The 20902-nt window shown below is 43.8% G+C and overlaps 1 protein-coding gene across 3 annotated transcripts; it reads left to right on the top strand.

The window, feature by feature from the left end:
* Positions 1-225: 225 nt before the first annotated feature.
* ezh1 (enhancer of zeste 1 polycomb repressive complex 2 subunit) lies at positions 226-17079 on the top strand. Of its 3 annotated transcripts, none has more exons than XM_030058059.1 (20): positions 226-410; positions 2293-2470; positions 2633-2758; positions 3359-3481; positions 4601-4718; positions 4903-5130; positions 5862-5964; positions 6436-6599; positions 7397-7488; positions 7605-7770; positions 10493-10677; positions 12665-12756; positions 13127-13155; positions 13267-13392; positions 14501-14679; positions 14795-14890; positions 15001-15082; positions 15170-15250; positions 15377-15461; positions 15627-17079. In XM_030058059.1, exons 2-20 carry the CDS (start codon positions 2297-2299, stop codon positions 15700-15702), a joined length of 2325 nt encoding a protein of 774 aa, XP_029913919.1. In that variant the 5' UTR covers positions 226-410; positions 2293-2296; the 3' UTR covers positions 15703-17079. The 3 variants fall into 3 exon arrangements, with proteins under 3 accessions (XP_029913919.1, XP_029913920.1, XP_029913918.1); XM_030058060.1 differs by having other exon boundaries at positions 241-270; XM_030058058.1 differs by lacking the exon at positions 226-410 and adding an exon at positions 434-1154.
* Positions 17080-20902: the final 3823 nt, after the last annotated feature.

The raw sequence follows: 20902 nt of genomic DNA, 5'->3' as shown, positions 1-20902 counted from the left end.
ATTATTTTCCTGCCACTGCACCTCTGAGTAGCTCAATGCCACTAAAATAAAACAGCACTCCAAAGACAATGTTTGTTACAGGAACCAAATTAACCAAATTAACTTAATTCACAACTCGGGAATCTCTGAAGCACAGGATCTTACAAGGTGACCCTGAAGGCATCATTGCCCTAACGCAGAGGACCTCCTTCACCCCTCCCAAGACGCGTTGAGCTCTCCCTGGAGGAGGAGGTTAAAAACAACAACTAAGCCTTTTTCCGCTCGACAGAAGTACGCATCTGTAGGAATGTAGGAAGAATTAGCAGAGATCTACACCTGTTACGATAAGAAACTGCAGTTGTAGACTATAAATCCTTCATAAACAGAGCCACGATGGTAACCTGCACACTCAGGGAGAATAATTGATGAAGGTTATTTTATTTTAAACCACTTCCATTCGACTATCTCTACCGAAAAAATCACTATATAATTTCTACTGGGACTTCTATGATGTCTGTGGTACTCAGTAGTGTACAGTTACATTATCGAAGCTTTGTGGTATTTTTGTATCCCATTTGATTTAACGGTAATATTCCATTAACCTTATGATATGGATTTAAAGTTTTGCCTTGAAATGTGATTTGGGAGTGCGTAATTCCTTCTCCTTTTCTTCAAAAACTGCATTCATAGCTCTCACAATGCGGACCAAAACAACATCCTATTAGTTAGTGTCCGGTACCGTTACGCGTTTGGATACAGCACAGTGTATAGTTACATCAGATCCTGTGTGTGCATGTAAATGGCCATGCCGTAGCAGCTCCACGCTACTTTTTTTATTCCCAGGACGCAGAATAATACTAAATCCTCCTCTAGTAGGAAAGGCTGTGATCATAATAAAGACGTCACCCCTCTGCTCGGGCTGTCTCAGCCAAGCCAAGTGCGCAGCTATTTAATTGTAGGCTACAACAACAACAACCTCTAGCACCATGCTCCTGGACAACGTAGGGATTTTTCTTAGATCCCCTCGCCTTGTGGAGACGATATCTGCGTCAGATCCATAGCAAAGACACAGCGTTTTAATTGCACTGGATCTCTCTGATAGAAAAGAGGGGGGACTTCATCGCGTTGCGGGCTCTAGTCGCAACAAATAGGACGCAAGACACGGGGATTTGAAGGTATTTCATAACTGCGACACTGAATGTAGAGGTGGACGTGCACACGCGTCCGCCAGGATAGCATGCTGTCATTATGGTGCTCGGTGCGCACGTCTTTAAAGTGCTCCAAATTTAAATGGATACTGTGCAGTAGCTCCGTTTCAGCGGGGCTGCAGCTACGGGGCTGTACGTAGCACACTTCTCAGCTGTGGCTGACGCTGTGCACGACTCGTGGTCCGGAAAAGATAGACTAGTTTCCCAGACTCTGTTTGCATTTTGGTTTATTATTAATTCTGTTTTAGATCAGCGAGGGAAGTTGATGATCACCGGGGTGGTTATGCAATACAGAAAAACTGTACTACGCACTTTTCTGCTCCGCTTCATATTGCTTTTCAGAAGAGGCACGCCCACTCCTGAGCAATGTGGATGCACCGCACTGTTAAATTAACGGGGATAGATATATATATGTATCTGTGCTTTTGCTGTTTGCTCTAATACCACTCTCGGTAGTGGGCCAGTGACGGGCTACCATTGAGCAGATACTTTAAAACACCAGGGCGGAATGATAGGACCCTTTTTAACGTTAGATGTCAATTTTGTTTTGCCAACAGAGGGGGCAGTCTTTCTGGTAGATGCACAGTGAGTGTAAATGGGGAAGTTTGTAAGTGAGTGTGAGTAGGAGAGACACAGGCTACATTGCTATAATATCCTGTGATGACTTTTAGGTCAACATACATATGTAGCAGCAAAACTATTCAGTCCCTATGTGGATATTATAGTGGGGTTATTATTGTAGCAGCCATAGGAGATAGAGCATGCCACAATGTATGATGAGGCCTGATAAACTCACTAGTACCACAGACACTCTGCAAATCCTTATAGGAATATTAGGGAGATTTTTGTTGTGTGTATGTGTGGGAGTGAGTGTATGCAAGAGAAAGAGAGAGAGAGAAGAGAAAGGGAAAGTAGTTAGGTGTTTGGAAAAATATAATGCTAATATGCTCATCAACATTCAAGCATTCAAATTAGGGATTCCTCTATTCTTTAACATTGATGAATACGACAAAGATGGGGGAAAAAATCAAAGTTTTTAACACAGTTTGGAGTGTTTTTGTGGCACTGGGTTGGCCAAGCATTTGATATCCATGTTGTTCCACAGAGCCATGGACGAAACAGAAGCTCCAGCTCCGGCCACCGGTCCTGTCCCGCCAACCACAAGATCTCAGCCGTCCTCCTATACGGCGTCTCGCAGCCTGCTGGAGTGGAGGAGAAGGGTCAAGTCAGAGTACATGCGCCTTCGCCAATTAAAACGCCTTAAAAAAGCTGAGCAGGTCAAGGTGGGCCCACCTGCTTTTCTCACTCTTACATTATTGCTCATGGAAAGGGAGGTCAAGTTCTTTTTTTAAGGTTTTATGAGCGTACTGGACTGTGTATGTGCCTCACTTTTTGTGTGCGTACTCTGTTTGATATTTTCTTTTGTCTTTTGTGTTTGCTTCCAGGCCCTGTTCATGTCCAACAGGCAAAAGATTGAGCAACAGACAGATATCCTGAACGCAGATTGGTCCAAGCTCAGGATTCAGTCTATCCCTCTATCTACTTCAAGTGGAGCTCTGTCCAGCAAGAAGGTGTGTGTGTGTGTGTGTGTGTGTGTGTGTGTGTGTGTTTATGTTTAAGACAGAGAGACACTGAGAGAGACATGACTAGTCAGTGCATCATATATACTCTCCCCTTATTTCTGTCTTCTGCCTCAGACCCAACTAATAATCTTGCCTGTATTGTGCGACTCTGTCTTGACTCATAATCGTGTCCGGGCCGTTCTCACTCAGCAAGTAATCCTGGTTATTATTGTGTTGACGTGTAATGTGATGTGTCGTGAGAAAGGGATAACATCACTCTCAGGTCCAGTGTTCTGCTCCGCTCTCCCGCCCGGCTGTCAGGTGTCACTAATTTTCTCAGGGAGGATCTGTGTGCCAGAGCGGGATCACATGGCGGAGTTACAGCGGTCTATGGCTAAACCCCCTGTGAGAGCACCATCATACAAACAGCCTGAGGGCACAGCAGCATGTTTGTGTTCACAGATGCTGGCAAAGGTCCTCCATATTTTGTGAGCTGCGTTTATTTTCCCAGTAGGGGATTGGACCGCATGTGTATTCACTTACATTATTTTCAAATTGTGAAATAATCGCGAGGACTGTTCTTCTTCTGCCGCTCCTCTCCCCTTACAGATGTGCGCGGTGGAGTTCGGCTTCCCAGCGTTCAAAGCTCAGGCCATCGCCATGCGGCCACTCTCAACAGTCGCAGGGATCCCCTTCATGTACTCCTGGTCACCTCTGCAGCACAATTTCATGGTATGAAATAGATGATACTGTGTTGGTAATGCTGTGATTACACTGTTACTGCAGGTGTGGGACCCTCTCACTTGAGCATGTGCTCATGAGAACACATTATTTCTACATAATTTCTAAGATTAAAGACCCCACCCACTGCTCATGCAATACAGAGCTATTTTAATTTATTACTCATGTGTTTCTGGTCCAATAGCACCTTCATTAGTGTATGAAAACTCCATAAACAAAACTGTATGTATGTTAAATATCAGGCAAACCAGCACTATATGGACTAATTACATTATATGTCTCAAAAATTCATATCAATACTTCATATTAGAGAAAGTCACTAGCAATATATACATCATCATTAAATAAATACTCAAGCGCTTTGGGCAAAACAGCCTTTCTCCAACTTTCCCAGGTTGAGACAAGATGTTTGATACCATTTTCACCTCTGTAAGGCCAGTGGTTTGGTTTTTATGGATAGCATTTCTTGTTAGCTTAGCATAAAGACTTGGAGTCTATGGGAGTCGTTAGCCTGGCTCCGTCAAAGTGAAAAAAATAAACCTGTCTTCCACCTGTAGAGGCTGTCTCATTTACTTCAGCCCATGGTGTCCCTTATATTTGCATTTTCTTTGTGTAGCGTGCCTATCAGCCTCACATTGTAACAGACAGCTGCAGTTACTCACCACATCTCTTGCTCATTAATATAATACAGTGTTTGAACAAGCTTTGAACTATGTGTAGGTGCTTACATTCCAACTCTATGGAAAAATTACACCAAAGATTACTTGTTGTCCCCAAGTCAGTTTTATTAAAGGGATAGTTCACTCAAATTGCACCTCATAATTAATGGTTTAGACTTTTCTGTCTTTATGTGTGGTATGCATACACAAACTACCACATTTGATGCATTTACACAGTTTGGGAGAGGTGTAATAAGTCATGCCTGGCACAGTATAGGACTAATTTATTGTCAATAACATTAACATCCTCTGAGGTCATTCTGACATTGACATCACATGTAAGGCTTATTGGTATGCATAAACCACTGCGCACACACACACACACTTTCTATCTCTTCTGTCTTTCTCTGTCTTTATGACTCCCTCTGGTGTGTTGCTGTGTCCCATCCAGGTGGAGGATGAGACGTTCCTCCACAACATCCCATACATGGGCGACGAGGTGCTGGAACAGGACGAGGCCTTCCTGGAGGAGCTCATCGACAACTACGACGGCGTCCACGGAGACAGAGGTGTGTGTCCAGCGCTTCACACCCCACAGATCTCATCATCTCATCCCCGTCAGTCTGATTTATCACTGGATGCAAACAGTCCGCTGACGTCATGCTTTGAGAGTCACGGGAGGGAGGGGTTATTTTCGGGAATACATGTTGACGCATGTGAGTGCTGAAATATTGATTTTGTTGTGTGTCCCAGAGGGGGGGTTTATCAACGATGAGATCTTTAAAGAGCTGGTGGAGGCCCTGAGCCAGTACTCTGACCAGGAGGAAGAGGAGGAGGAGGAGGAGGAAGCAGTGGCGGAGGAGGAGGTGGAGAAGAAAGAGGAGGAGAGAGCAATGAGGCGGAGCTCAGTGGAGGGCTCAGAGGACACCAAAGCAGGCACCGTGGCCTTCCTGAAGAGAAAGAGGAGGAGTATTACCGAAGGTGAGTGTGTCCAAGCGCTTGCAGAGGGTCCTTTGCTGTTTGGCGTGTGTGTTTGCTGTCCTGCCTCGGACTGTGGCCCCTGAAAGAACAAGGAAAGTGCAGTTTGACCACAGTTGGCATTGTTCCTCCTCATTATACTGTACAGGTGCCAGAAGGTCGGCTTGCCACTGCAGCTCTTGCGCTGGCATTGTTTACTTTAAACTAGCCCCTGTGTCCCAGCCTGGGCACTGTGTATGAGGGAACCTGTTTGTCCATGACACTGATATGGCCCAGCTCTAATTACTGTACCTAATGACCTCTCGTAGCAGGCTTTATGGGAAACTTGTATACCAACACTGAGTGAGAGTGTAAGACAAGCACACCTGGGCACCGCTAACTCAGCTGCTCGTGCACATACACGTTCATGCATGACGTACACATACATAATAGATAACGTACATCGAAAATTACTGTACACATTAGATCGTATGTTTACAAAGAGATTATTCATTCGGAGCTGTCAGACTTTAGCACTCAGTTAAAATATCTACCACATGCACCACCACACACTCTTAATTGGCCCAGAGCGCTGGGAAATTCACTGTATCATTGCAACATGTTTCATTGCCCAAGCTTTATTTGCGAATCTATATTTGAGAATCTGAATGAAAACCTGATGTGCAGACAAGACGCGAGCGACTTGTATGGCAAACTTGGTTCACCGCCTTGCTTTCTGTCTCTGTCTCCAAAAGCGAAGGATCTTTCCAGCAGCAAGAAGATCCCGCACGATAAGATATTTACGGCCATCGCCTCGATGTTCCCCTACAAGGGCACCATGGAGGAGCTGAAGGAAAAGTAAGACAAGTGCAACCAAACCAGGCATCTATGTGCACAATGCTGAACAGGCCGTTGCTTAGTGTTCACCATGGAGACGCCAGTTCTCAGGGAGAAAAGTAATAATGGTGGCTTCTCTCAGGCTCTCTGACTCAAAGGAGCACTTGCATCAGCATCTGAAAGAGCTTCACTTTGAAAACAATGTTTACAACCTTGCCCAATTTCCAACTTCAAAAGAGCATACTGATAGTCAGCAGAGAGTGTGCTGCCAAGCAGTGCACGCAGGTAAAATAACCACTGTGTAAACTCTCTCCGGCTTCAAAGTGCAGCCAGCCCAAACAGGACAAGATTAATAATGACTATGTAAAATTCTTAGCCAAGCTGATGTTTTTTTTTGTTTTTTTTTTCACAGCATTTCTATAGGACTTAGTCACTACAGCATTATTTTGATGTTGATGTATTTAGACTCCTGACCAGCTGCTATATCCACAGGTATAAGGATCTCCTGGAGCCCCCCAGCCCAGTGAAGCTGCCTCCCCTCTGCACGCCCAACATGGACGGGCCCTTCGCCAAGTCCGTGCAGCGGGAGCAGTCTCTGCACTCCTTCCACACGCTCTTCTGCAGACGTTGCTTCAAATACGATTGCTTCCTCCACCGTAATTACTCAATATCTCGTTTCATTTTCATAAATATTCGTTTTTTTTTTCCCTGTAGATTTGTATTAGTTTGATTTCTAATTGCTATCGCTTGATTGCTTGCTTGATTACCATGAACGATTCGCCTTCTTCATGTTTAGGTTTGTACTTTGGTTTAGGCCTTGGAAAAAACAAAAAGGCTTGTGAGAACCAACAGAATTCAAGTGTCGTCTTTTTAATTTAAACATATACCAACAATTCACAACACCAAAAGCTGAATAGGGCTAAAGTTTGTCCCTGTGCAGTCCGCCAAAGTCCTGAAAAGTTTGTGCAACCCTTAAAGAGAAATCCATACGCAGAAGTGGAAAAGTCACTTATTTGGCCTAATGTTTTTATTACTCAAAAGCAGTGCTGAATGCTCTGTATCATTAATAGCCTCAAAAAAAAAAAAAAAAAAAAAAAAAAAAACTTGACATACAAGAACTGTGGTGAAAAAATCAAAGCTCCCCACACATGTATGGCTTGCTGAGCCAAGAATCACAGATTTTTTTGGTTTTGATACAACATGATATTCGCCTAATTCCCAGTGATACAGTGGTAAATAAAATATAACATCTTAAAATGGTGGGTAAACTCTGCTACATGACTTCAAATGTTGAGTAAACCAAGTAGGGGGCTTTATGTTCCACCATAATCCTGCTTATGTCTCCTCTGGTGTCTTACTTGTTTTATGTAATAATTCATGCACTGCTGCTAGCTACTGCTGCCATGCTGTGTGTATGTGAGATTTCCAAATATGTCTCTTTGTATCACTGAAGCTTTCCACGCTACACCCAATGTTTACAAGAGGAAGAGCAAGGAGATCCGCATGGAGACTGAGCCGTGTGGTCTGGACTGCTTCCTGTTACAGGTAGGCAGCATCTTGTAAATTCAGCGTTCACTGCAATGCTCCTTTAATGCTTCTTATTTCTCTACAACCTCTGCCTCTGTGTTTTTCTTTCCTCCACTCTCATTTCTCTTGTAAAGAAAGGGGCGAAGGAGTTTGTGGATCAGAATATGTTGCGTTCCCAGAGGTCTCGGCGGCGGCGGAGACAACAGCGCCCGCCCAGCTCCAGCTGTGCCGGACCGTCCGCTGGTTCTGCTGAGGAGGGCAAGGAGGGCGACAGCGACCGCGAAACCACCTCCTCCTCAGGTAGGAGAGGCACAACACTGGATTTAACCCCCCAATTATCTTTAGGGTCACTTTGACCCCATTCAGTGTTTAATGTCTCTAAATACATAATTAACAGCATTCATAAAGGACATAAATACAGCTGAGCTGAATAATGAAAAATAAAAACATGAAAATAATATATCGTAATCAGTATTTGTTTAAAGTGTACTATGTATAACTACTGGGGGTCGATTAGAGCGAGTAACCTTTAGGACCCTATCTTGCGCCAGACTCCCTAAACCCGCTATTTGCGGATTTAGGATTTAGGAAGAGGCGCTCCCCCGTAAAAGTTGCTATCTTGTGCACCTCCCGCTATCCGCAAAACACCTGCTCTACCCGCTATATTATGGATAGGCGTGTTTTGGGCGTTACGCCAGTTAAACCAATCAGTGTGCCAGGTGCCATTGCCTTTAAGGGCAGGCTGCGCTATCCTAAATCCTAAATCCTAAACCCGCGATGGAGAGAGGAAGGTAGATTTTCTCAGGGGTTCTGCTGAGGCTAAAGCAAGGTGGCTTTATATATACACATATATTATATTATAGGCGAGTTAATTCGGGAGGTGGAGCCACATGTGTCCAAGTGGACGTGTCACAAGGTTGTACTGATTGAGTAAAATCCCCGGGCCACACCACACACACACAAGAGGCAGAGGTGGAACTATGTGTAAACTAATTTATTGACAAGGTAGATTGGGCAAATAAAATATTAAAAATAAAAATATAGCACAGCTGCTGGCTTATGATAAAACCAGAAAACGTGTCCAATTAAAACAGTCTTTCCTCTAAACAGTCTATATGAGTAATATACTCAGTCCATTCCGGCGGCGTCCCGGTATCAGTCCGACCGTGTGCGTGGCGAGGCTCCGTCGGGGCGCGCATTGAAGCCGCCTGGGCGCGCTCTCCTAACAGCCCAAACTTTAGGGATAGCCGCTATCCTAAAGTGTGTGCGCAAGATAGCAACTTTAGGGATAGCGCATGAAACACGCCCACGGACACACATCCAGGCACAAATGACGGAGTCGGCATAACGGATAGCGGGTAGCGGGTGGCGCAAGATACCGTTTAGGGATAGCGGAAGTTCCTAAATCCGCAATTTGCGGGTAGCGGGTAGTGGCAGCGGATAGCGGGTGGCACAAGATAGGGCCCTTAGACTCGGCAGCCAAAAAAAAGTAGATTAAGCTTGTAATTTGATGGTTCTCATTGGTTTTCATTTTCAAACTGAACCACTGATTATAAATATGTGCTTATTCCATGTTTTTGTCAGCTGAGTCTACACAGTCCTCACCTCAAGTGACCCTGGTAATTTTATGTAGTGCACCTTTAACATACACTGTATGCACATACATTGCTTTAACATATTTATCATTACAATATTGGAATATATTTGAGCATACATGCAACAATCCATGTATAAGCAGCAGTATTAATCATATATAGTATTAAACTAATTATGTTTAAGTTGCAGTTTTGGTTAAGAAGCTTTTACGTTATTTTAAAAATGTTTCTGTCTGGATTTAGTGCAGCTGATCAGATCTATTATTGTTATTCCTACATTAGTCCAGACTCTAAGGTAGTTCTAGGTAATTCTGTTAAGGCAGTTGAGCCTGCCATACCGTGTGTCTGTTATTTTAAATGTCTCAGCATTGAGTCAGTGGATGACTGAGTGGATGAATCACTTACAGTAAACTCAGCCACAGATCTCGCCTTTCAGTAAGCCCGCCTGTCCTGACTGACTGCAGCCCTTCAGAAAGTGAAATTTGGCTGGAGATGACAGTTTTGAAAAAGTATCCTGCACTCCCCTCTGTCTCTCCTCCTCTGTCTCCTCTCAATATCCACTCTGCCCCTCCAAACAAAATAAGCCGACCGTTCGTTTGCATGCTTCAGCCCCAAAGCAAACACTTTCTTCCCTCTATCCCTCCTCCCCCTGCTGTCGTTTCTTTTTTCTTTCTATCGACATCTTCATGTGGAGAGCAGTGGGAGGGAAATAAGAGCAATCTCCTCTGGCTCGTCATCCTCCTCCCTCTTGTGCTTTGAGGTTGTTGCTCAGCGCCATCGCTGCCTGCCACACTGGAAGTCTCCTCACTCCTTCATTTTGGAAATCGCTGTTGCTCAGCCAGTGACTCAGCAGTCTCTCTCACACATTTTGAGATAATGTTGAGAAACACAGATTGATGAGTGGATTAATAAACATGCCCAGTGCTGGAGCATGTGGCCACAGCAGTGCTGCGTTCATCCTGTTGCCAAGCAACATTGAGCTATCTGCCTTGAGCTGTGGGTGTATGAGCATCTTTTAATATCCAGCAGGCTAACTCAGACCCTATGGTCCCCTGTGTGTGTTTATGTGTGTGCATGTGTGTGCATGTGTGTGTGTGTGTGTGTGTCTTGAGATTTAAAAAAAAAAAAAAAAAAAAGTGCACAAATATTAGTGTGTTTACATGTGGTAAAGTTAGTAGTGCCAAAGTGTGTGTTTGTGTTTATGTGTGCGCATATTAGATTAGATGAAAGCTGAAAGAACTGCTTAGTAAATGTGTCAAAAACTTTCAGCCAAAGCTAAATTACTGATACTTCACTGCATGTGCGTGTGTGTGAGTGTGTGTGTGTGTTTGTGTGTGCAGTGAAAACTAACAAAAAATGATGTGTTGCCTTTGACCAAACTATATGTGTCTGTATTTGTGTGTGTGTGTCTCTTGTGTGTGTAACAGAAGGAAACTCCCGGTGCCAGTCTCCCATCAAGCTGCGTCCAGGGGAGGAGGAGCGCGAGCAGCAGGAAGGGTGTGTGGTCCAGTGGAGCGGGGCGGAGGAGTCGCTGTTCAGGGTCCTGCACGGCACCTACTACAACAACTTCTGCTCCATCGCTCGCCTCATCGGTACCAAGAACTGTAAACAGGTGAAACACCCGCTGATCACACACTCAGTAATGCTCACAAACCTCCCATGTTTCTCTGTAACCCACCCAGCAGAACTCAAAGATGCTGCACTACTGCACATGTAATAAAAGTTTTACAGCACAAGCCGTTATTTAAAGGTTCACCCTGTCATTTTATGAAGCTTTAGCACCATCTAGTGGCTATTCCTGTCCATGTCTGTATACAGACCCAAGATTCAGAGTATGGGAGTTATAAGATAAGTGATTATTCTGTCATCACATGTAGAAGCAATATTTTTGACACCACAACCCAAGTTAATTTTACACTTTAGGTTAGAAATGTTTAAAGAACCATTTTGACAGTGTTGTTCCAAACTGACTGAACAAGTGCCCGTATTTAAGAGCTTGTAATCCATGTGTGTTCGCATGGCCAACAACGGGCTCAAAATCTCAGCAGCCATCATAGTAACAGACGACTGAGCAGTATTGATCAGCAACACAGGGTCATTTGCACATTTGAGCAAGTAAATGAACACTTTTAATTGTGCCTCAAATTTGAAACAAAGCATGGCCATTTTGAAGGTGCTACATGTTGACTTTTAATATTCCTAAACACATTCATTTTGAAACATTAGTGCAGGCTAATTACTGGTAAATAAACATGACCACCGCGAATGAGATTATCATCCGTGCTGGATTGCTTTATGGCACAAAACAGAAAGTGGGTGCTGTTCTGCCAGTGCAAACAAAGCCGAAGGTTTCATTTTTTGGTGTGATGGCAGATTGTGTAATGTGCTGAGGCTGATTGGAAATATCGCCCTAAAGCCAAAGAGAATACAAACGCACATTAAGTAACGCCAGCGAGGAGGAGGAGGAGGAGGAGGAGGGGTAACAAGTAGCAACATTCACTTTGTGACAGAAACCCACGGGGTTTATGCGAAATGTGTCCTTCATTTTAGGATACACCAGTACACGCAGTACCACTGGCATGAAATAGAGGCCACCACTTTTTTTTACTCTTTGTTTACTCTTCATATCATGGTGTCGCCAGAACTTCAAAACTGATATATTGACACTTCAAATGCCACCAGCACTACCTATAAAACATAGCAGTTGTTTTCATTTTCCCCAGGTACATGAGTGTACCTCTTTTCCAAAACACATGCATAATTGTTTGTCTTCAAATCAGCATACCTACGTTGCTGATTTCTGCTGCATTTGCGTCAAAGTGAGTGTCGTAACACATGCATCCTGTGCCTGTGGTTTTATGGTGTGAATAATTAGGGTGAGTACAGAGAGAATGGCATGTGGCACCATAAACAGAGATACTTACCAGATGTGACGTGCCTCATATTCTCTCATGACACAGTCATTCTGTTTTGGCTCGGGCCGCCTGGGACAGTCTCAGGCTCTCCCACCCCGACGTCAAGTGAGCGATATCTGGGTGGTGTCATAGGGAGGCTTGTACAAAACATATTGCAGCCTACGATTTTAGTTTTTTAGACGTAATACATATATGAGACTCAACATAAAAACAGATCTGATGTGGCATAGATATGTTGAAGAAGCCTTGCCATTTTGAATCCCCCCCTTACAGTACCTCTTGTACCACTGCCCAGCCAGCCCGGTCCAAAGACTGTATTGTACTGTATTGCACTGTCTGGCATGGCCCTGCGAGCCTCCAGAGGGCCCCGCCTACTGCTTGACTGAGTGGAAATGCTGAAACCAGCTGCATCATTATGTGTGTCTGTGTCCTAGGGAAGAAGCCAAATCTGGTTTTTGGCAGTCAGAGGGGGCTGAGAGCATGTGCGTGCATGCGCGTTTGGCCTCAGCAGCAGAGTTTTGATAGGAGAAGAGGGGGGCAGGATGTTCTGCAGCGTAATCGCCATGATGTGCTTTTCAGCTCGAGTGGCACTGCGTTACACAACGGCATTACGGTGAAGAGTTTGGAATTTCTTCACAGTTGTGCATGTTTTTGTCCATGTTTTTTTTTTTTCTCCCCCCCTAGGTGTATGAGTTTGCAGTGAAAGAGGTCCTGATACATCGTGTTCCTTTGGAGGATGGAGGGATCTCTCCACAGAAGAAGAAGAGGAAACACAGGCAAGATATAGCCAGTTATTCTCCCTCTCCTGCCCGTCCTCATCCTGTTAGAAACCATGAACATAAAGTGGTATGCGCAGAATTTTACAACAGTGAAATCAAAAAAGAGACTAAAGCCACACAGTGCTCCATTAGTGGTTACAGCTAGTCACCCGGTAGTTTTTTGCCATTTGTGGTGAAATGTTGAATGTGAATGTTGAATAAACCATGACGCATGAATGAACCCAGTGTGCAGGTGTCTTTTTCCATTTTGTCTTGCCCGTTGGATGTACAACACCTCCTCTAGGCTGTGGAGAAAATGACAAAGCAATAGATGAGTTTTTTGACCAAACTTAATACACCTCTACCTTCTGTTTCTTTGGTGCTCCAGGTTATGGGCAAAGATTCAGCTAAAGAAAGGTATGTTCCCCTCGCAATATTACACAATCACCTTTTCATTACCATCCTGCCCTTTGAAATCCAATGCAGCTTACTGTGCCAGTCTGAAGGTTTTGTCCTCTGTTGCTCCAGATAACTCGTCCAATCAGGTGTACAACTACCAGCCATGTGACCACCCCGACCACCCATGTGACAGCTCCTGCCCATGTGTGATGACCCAGAATTTCTGTGAGAAGTTCTGCCAGTGTGAGCACGAGTGTGAGTGTCACCTTACCCGCTCACCTCTCACGCACGCCACTATCTCAGAACACACACATCTCCCCGTCTCTGCCTCGAACCGCTCAAAGAAGAAGAGTTTTGTCAGTTTCACATCTCGATGGAAAAGGTATTTTCCACTGAAGGCCCTCTGTGGCTTTAAAGCCCCTTTCGCCGGGCCACAATAGAGCAGGGCAGCAGAATGTAAAACGATCCTGCAGTCCTCTGGCAGCGGTCACAGGAGAAACTGTCCTCTGGCAGGGAGAGGTGGGCATTTAACACAGAGCTGCGTTCACAATTCGTCAAGGCATTCGGCGCGGCTGAAATGAGCCAGAACGCTCCTTCCCGAAATGGCCACGTGCTGGAGGAATGCATTTTGTCCTTTGGAGCGGAGGAATAAGATGAAGAAAACGTTTCTGGCACCGAATAGATGGCTTTGCCTTCTGTTTGACGCTCAGTCACCTTCTCATCCCCCTCCTTTCCCGTCTTACCTCGCGTTTTCCCGTAGCAGAGGAGAGCTGCGGCCAAACAGGAAGCAGCCCACAGTTGCACATTTGCGTGCTCTAAAGACTTGGAGAGAAATCAAAGGGACGTGACAGGCTCTGTGCCTGAGATACATCATCTCCACCATTAGTATGAGTCAGACAGCTCCAGCTAAACAATGCTCGACAATATACACAGACACACAAAATTCACACACACACACACACACACACACAGGGAATTGGAGGTTAAGACAGCAGACAGAGAAGACAAATGCTGCCCAGAGATCTTGTTATGGATGATTTTCCCCCAGCTGAGTCTGCTGGAAAGACATTTCAGTTATTCTTGCCTGATCTCTCCATTCATCTGCCCAGAGGGCGTTGTGTTACACTCTGCAAACTTGTATTTCAGCATAGCTGCCAGCAGAGGTCTCTGACTGATGAGGCGCTCAGTGTCTCTCAGCCACCAGGCTTTTATTAATGCATTTAGAGAGAATTATTCATCATAATCTTAATTCAAGTCTGCCAGATCACATGAAGTATTATCGCTGTTTGGCGTTTTTAAAAGCATTTTTAGAACTCCTCAGTACTCCCCATTCTGAGCGATTTCGTGTCTTAATGTTTTCCAGGCCAGAACCGCTTCCCAGGCTGCCGGTGTAAGACACAGTGTAACACCAAGCAGTGTCCTTGCTACCTGGCCGTGAGGGAGTGTGACCCAGATCTGTGCATGACCTGCGGCGCGGCGGACCACTGGGACAGCAAGGTGGTCTCCTGCAAGAACTGCAGCATCCAGAGGGGCCTGAAAAAGGTACACTGGGATCAGAAGGTCCGATCCCCGGTCTGTTTGCTCTGTTTTGCTGGACACAAAGAGAATTTAGTGGTTCATGGTTTCGTCTAACCGTACGTGATCTAACCTCTCTCAGCACCTCCTCTTGGCGCCCTCAGATGTCGCCGGCTGGGGCACCTTCATCAAAGAGCCTGTTCAGAAGAATGAGTTCATCTCGGAGTACTGCGGAGAGGTAAGTCCAACGGATTTGAAAAGCTTTATTCATCCGCCCTCGTTTCGGTGTGTGGGTTACACTCTAATCACAGTGTTTGTGTGTGTGTGTGTGTGTGTATGCATGAGTAGCTGATCTCCCAGGATGAAGCTGATCGTCGTGGCAGGATCTATGACAAATACATGTCCAGCTTCCTTTTCAACTTGAACAATGGCAAGTATTACCTTTTCTTCCTGGCATGGGAGTTTATTGAACAACCACAAGACGCAGTAGTCGGTAATCTTTTCCGTCTCCCAACAGATTTTGTCGTGGACGCCACACGAAAGGGGAACAAAATCCGATTCGCAAATCATTCGGTTAACCCCAACTGCTACGCAAAAGGTGAGACTGTTTGTTGCCATGAAGTAAGACCGACTTGATGAGATTTTTTTTTTCTTCTTTTTTTTTTTTTTTTTGATGTGTAAAAGGAACCAGACTTGTTTGACTTTGGCTTTGATGCTGTTGCAGTGGTGATGGTGAACGGAGACCACCGCATTGGGATCTTTGCCAAACGCGCTATCCTGCAGGGAGAGGAGCTCTTCTTTGACTACAGGTGTTTTGGCTCTCATGGATATTCCAGGGCATCCACATCCACTGTAGTGTCTCTGAAGTGAAGATGCACTTCCTTTCATCTTGATTTAGACAACTGGGCAGTGGTTTTTTTGCCAAGCCACGCTGATGCTTCATCTGACTCCGTTTCTTCATCTTCTTCTTACAGATACAGCCAAGCCGACGCCCTCAAATATGTGGGGATAGAGAGGGAGGTAGACGTGACTTTTCATAACCCGTCCTGATCGAGCGCCACCCGCTAACGCTTCTGCCCCTCCCTACAGCGTCACATCTGGCCGATGGGTTTCTATGAACAGTCACTGACTTGGCCCTCTCTGCTGCACTTCCAAACATATTAAAGCCCCTCCCTGCTGGTAGCGTGTACTCCTGCTCTGCGAACATTGTATCACCTCCCTCAGAGGCAACATTTCCCCTTACCGTCTGCTCTCTCTCACCCACCTCTCCAAACCCACCCACCTTGCAAGTCTGTGTACGCCGAGCTTGTGAAACTTAACAATTTAGAATGGCAATAATACCTACTATTAATCATTATGGCTTACCGCGCCACGGGCATCACACCAGGCTTTCCGTTCCATCTTGTCAAAGCAAAAAGGGTTGTGATTACCTATCATACCGTGTTACTCTCTCAGTGGTTTTGTTACTGTACTTATAGCCGGGCTTTTGTTTGACCTCTCAATGCATAACGCAAGCTTTTACATTGTACCTAATGATGAACAGTGAAATACAGTGCATGTGCTGTCTCTTGGATAAACAAACCATTAACACATGTTAGCCGGAGCATTAGCTTCAGTCAAATGCCGCTCTGTGGAGTCACTCAGTATCGTAGTGTGATGTTACCCTCTGACTGTCCCTCAGAAGAACTAGCCCAGGTTCTGTGGGTCAATACGCTTCTCTGTGAGCCTTTTCTGTGGCTAGCATCACCACCACCACATCTCTATGGTGAAAAAAAAAAAAATGTTAGTGTGCATTTATAATAATGTTCTGCAAAAATAGGCAACCGGATGAGAAACCGACTGACTGAATGTAAACTGTGGTTGGTGGTAGAGAGATCTCATTCCTCTTTTTCATTTCACATGCTAACATTGAAGCGATGCACATCTAACATCTAACATCAAGTTTACATGATCTTGAAGTCAAATAGACACACACACACACACACACACACACACACACACACACACACACATACATAATTAATGATTTAACCAGTCACACATTAATAGTCTTCCTTAAAAAAATCATGTAAGTGCCAAATGATTCCACAGCGGCAAAGCTTGATACAGTGTGGATGAGTTGCATAATTAACAGAGCTGTGTGAACGGTAACCACTGTAAGGTTATGATCACAGGAGATGCAAAATGACAAGTATTTGACCAAATATGAAAGTGCCCCACATATGAATGTAAGACATCATTCATCGTCTGATCAGTTTTCTTTGCTCACTGCGTAAAGATCTGCTGTTCACCCAGATTTGCGTTAATCACAACATTACAGCCCACTTTCACATGAGATCTTTCTCAACAGAGATGAGTGAAACAACATGGAATTTACTGCTATGTACAGTGTATGCCTATAAAAATAAACTTTAACTTTATACATTACAGTGTGTCTCGCCTTCGTTCATTAACTGTGGCAACTATAAATAACCACTTTTATGCAAAACATGAAAAAGATGCAATTCAGTTATTATTAAGGTCTTAAAAGAGCCCAGCGACAGTTTCCTTCAAGCTTCTTTTATTGAGGTGTAAGTTTGGTTTTGCCTTGAATTACACAGTAATGGTCATTTACAGTGAAAGTATTACAAAACAAAAGCATACTGAGGAAGAACAGAGAAAAAAAAAATCCTAAATTTCAGTGTGATCACAAACACAACTGTAATTATCGGTTCTGGTACCTGTTAGAATAGGATTCAGCTGAACGACCCAGAGAGGCGAACCTCCGGTCTGACCTGCCTGCTCCTCCCTCTGGTTTTATGGAAGCGCTTCAGTCCAACATCTGATCGACGTGTCAGTCCTGACAGGGTATTTGCAGGCTCTTAAAAAGTCTCAAGGCCTAAAAATCGACTAAAATACCTTCAGTACAGTTATTAGTTATTTTCTTCACCATGCACTGACAACTCAGAACAGTTAGAATTAACCCTTAAACAGGCAACTTACACCAAAACAGCCTCTTTGACAACATGTAGGGGGCAAAAGAGAAGGTATCAATCCTCTCATCATTTATTAGAGTTTGGCCTGTTTTGATCATAAAGTGAGCCGAGTCAGAAACTGTCGTGGCAGACCTGTATGGCAAAAGATTGTGAGTATTTCATGAATTATGTTAAATTTTTTTCACATTTGTTTTGACAAAATGTAAATAACACATATATTATTAATAGTGAACAGCGTTCAGTTCCTGAATTCTGTGTATACACAGAGGAGCTCTCCCTGATTTCCCTATTCTGAGGATGAGGATGTAATCTAAATCAGGGAAGCAGATGAGGATGAGATTGAGGATGTTATAGTCAGGAAGAACAGAAGAGCTTTGCAAAAAGGCCAAGGAATTTAGGTACATTGTGTTTATGCACATTTATATGTATTATTATATGTATATTAATATGTAAAGTAATTAAATGGGTTCTGAACGTCCAATTAAACAATTTAATACATGGGTTGTAACCACTGACATATCAAAAGATTGTGTTTTTGTTCAGAGATCCATTATGAAAAACAGCACCTCCAAAGTACATTTACCTCTTAGGCTATACATAATAGGGAATTGTGATTACTGATTAAATTCACACTCTGTATAATAACTATAGAGCATATTACACAGCATATATTCAGCAGGAAGAAGAAGCAGTTTGAGCACCGTGTTAGCTGCCGGACAGAATGAATTTTGTACCTTTGTAACGTCCATATTTGAATGTTTGTCTGTTTAAGGGTTAAATTCAATTCCAGGTAGCATCAGTAAGGTCTTAAAATGTTTGCTCTCTGACACCTGCTGATACTCTGCTTGAGCCAATGGCATCCTCTTGGTTTCCTAGCACTCCCTCTACTGGCCAGTTTATTTTTATCCTCTTCACTCATGGAAACCTCCGCCCTCGCCTCTATTATTAGGACGCAGGTTGGGCCCTTCACAGCAGCAGTTCAGCACAGCCTGCACCGCAGTGCTGCCTGTGTGTGTGATGTTGTCATACACATGGCCCCTATACCTGAACAGGGAGGAGCCTATCTGATCTGCACCCACTTTCTGTCTCATTGTACTACTGTTGGTGCACTACAATAAGTGAGTTGTTTAACTGGCATCAGTGCACACATTAGATTTAATCAGAGTCATTTACCAAACACTGGTAGGGGATCTTGGTGAACAAACAAAGTATGAGTACACAAACCAACATGTGTTTGTACATCCGGTCACACATACACACGCTCCAGGGACCACGCATGGATTAACTGAGTGGCGTTGCAGTGATGCTGCTAGGCAGAACGCACATAGAGTCAGTTTACAAATGAATACAGTGATGTGTATACATTTAGATATCACATAAATAAGTCGACTATGTCCTAGTAGGCTACAAAGCATATTTGACCCAAGTTGTAGTCTGGTCTAATATGAACTCTGTGGGTGGTGATTGTCCATTTAACAAAAAACAACCACAAATTATTCTTTGTATTGTCCACAAACTAACAATTTCACTCTGTTTGCTCACTCTTCATTTTCATTCATCTCGTGACAGCACATTCTTTAAAAATATAGCCTGAACAAAGCCAGGGATGGCTGAATCTGTACATTTTCATACATTTTCATATAGTCCTGCCTTTAAAATTAGTTTTTACATGTGCAACCTTTCATAGTGCAGCAGTGCCCCTCTGTATCAGTGCAGTAGGTGTATTGGCACACTGCAGAGGACAGGTGCTGCACTTTCTTTATCCTGAGCATGCTAAAAAGCTACAGCAGATGTAATGTGACTTTCAATGCTGAGCAGCCTGCAGAGAAGAGTGAAGCAGGTCTTACTATAGTGTCTCACTATACATTACAGAGTCATAGAATTTACATTCAATACACTCCCAGTGATTTTCACTTGTTTTATACAAACAGTAGGAATAAAAAAAAAAAAAGTCGCTAAACACCTTATTTATATATTCACGTATACACTCATTACATCCTAACTGCTATTATGCATCTGCAACTGAAACTGATACATTAATATCATTGGTGCGCTGGAAGAAGCTGATATTATTGCATGTTACAGCAAAGTGCGGTCATGCTCTAGATATGCATTGCCAATCATCAGCAAATGCTTTGCTTGTTCGATTTTTTTTCTGTTTTTTGTTGGCTTTTTTTCTTTTCTTTTTACACGTACACTGTAACACTTTAGCCTCAAGGAAGTGATGACAGACTAAAGCTTTAGTTTTACCACACATCATTTGGATCCAGTGCAATTTCGTCTTTCCAGAGAGGGAAATTCCACTGGACCAGAGTTAAAAGTTTTCAACTCTCTGCACTAAAAGCAACTAAGCAGCAGCGACGACAGTGCAGCACTGTCCTACAGCAGATGCAAAATATTCGAGCAGTGTGGTGGAGAAGTACAAGGTTAGCATTTACACTCTTGTGGTCCTCTGTACATGTCTTTGTATGTGTGTGTGTGTGTGTGTGTGTGTGTGTGTGTGTGTGTGTGTGAGTATGTATCTCTGTGTGTGTGTGTGTGTGTGTGCATATGTGAGTATATATGTCTGCTTCTCCAGATGGTCATAGGGAGCAGCTTTTTTCCTGAAAGACGTTTATTATTGGGGATGTGTTTGACAGGATTGTGAGCATCTGATCCTTCTGTATATTGTCAAAACAGAGTCTTCAGAGATGTCTGCCAAGTCACACACTCTGACTGTAGCACCAAGCTACTGGCAGCTCGTCTGTAATAAAAGCAGCCAGAAGTAAGACTGGAGGATTTGAACCAGGACTTGTAGATTTAGGGCCGTCCTGTCCCTGGTAAAATTCAATAACTCAGCGTTTGTTTTGAATCCGCAGTACACCAACAGTCACCCTCTTCTATATCGACACCACATCTGGGAGCTCCCACACCTAGAGGTATCCCTCACATCTAAAAGCCCCGCGGTCGAGAATGTGTTAGGAATCTGAGCATACTGTAACTGGCGAAGCTGCGATCTACGGAAACTATTATTCTGAACCATTTATATATGTGCCACTTTTGTATAGGTGATGCGCTGTTACAGGCTGCAGTACAACAAATATAAGCGTATATACCTTCCACGATCTTTATATGTGTCATCTCAAAGCTTTACATCTCAAAGCCCCATGCTGTTCAGTTATGTTCTCTCTTCAGCTGAGTTCAAAGCTGGGACGAAAAAGGTACGTTTTTCATGGAGGCCATTTTTTTTTTTTTTTTTTTTTTTTTTTTTTTTGTTCCTTTTGTTTTTTTTTTTC

This window comes from Myripristis murdjan, chromosome 8 (assembly GCF_902150065.1).
Source record: "Myripristis murdjan chromosome 8, fMyrMur1.1, whole genome shotgun sequence".
Lineage (NCBI taxonomy): Eukaryota > Metazoa > Chordata > Actinopteri > Holocentriformes > Holocentridae > Myripristis > Myripristis murdjan.
Note: the sequence above shows the minus strand (reverse complement) of the source record. Positions and strands in the feature narration are given on the sequence as shown.

What these genes read in the sequence shown, in the direction of transcription:
- ezh1 (XM_030058059.1), top strand. Translation starts at nt 2,297, where the DNA reads ATGGACGAAACAGAAGCTCCAGCTCCGGCCACCGGTCCTGTCCCGCCA. An exon ending in ATACGATTGCTTCCTCCACC is followed by an intron (nt 6,600 to 7,396) that starts GTAATTACTCAA and finishes GTATCACTGAAG; the next exon opens with CTTTCCACGCTACACCCAAT. An exon ending in GAGCTCTTCTTTGACTACAG is followed by an intron (nt 15,462 to 15,626) that starts GTGTTTTGGCTC and finishes TTCTTCTTACAG; the next exon opens with ATACAGCCAAGCCGACGCCC.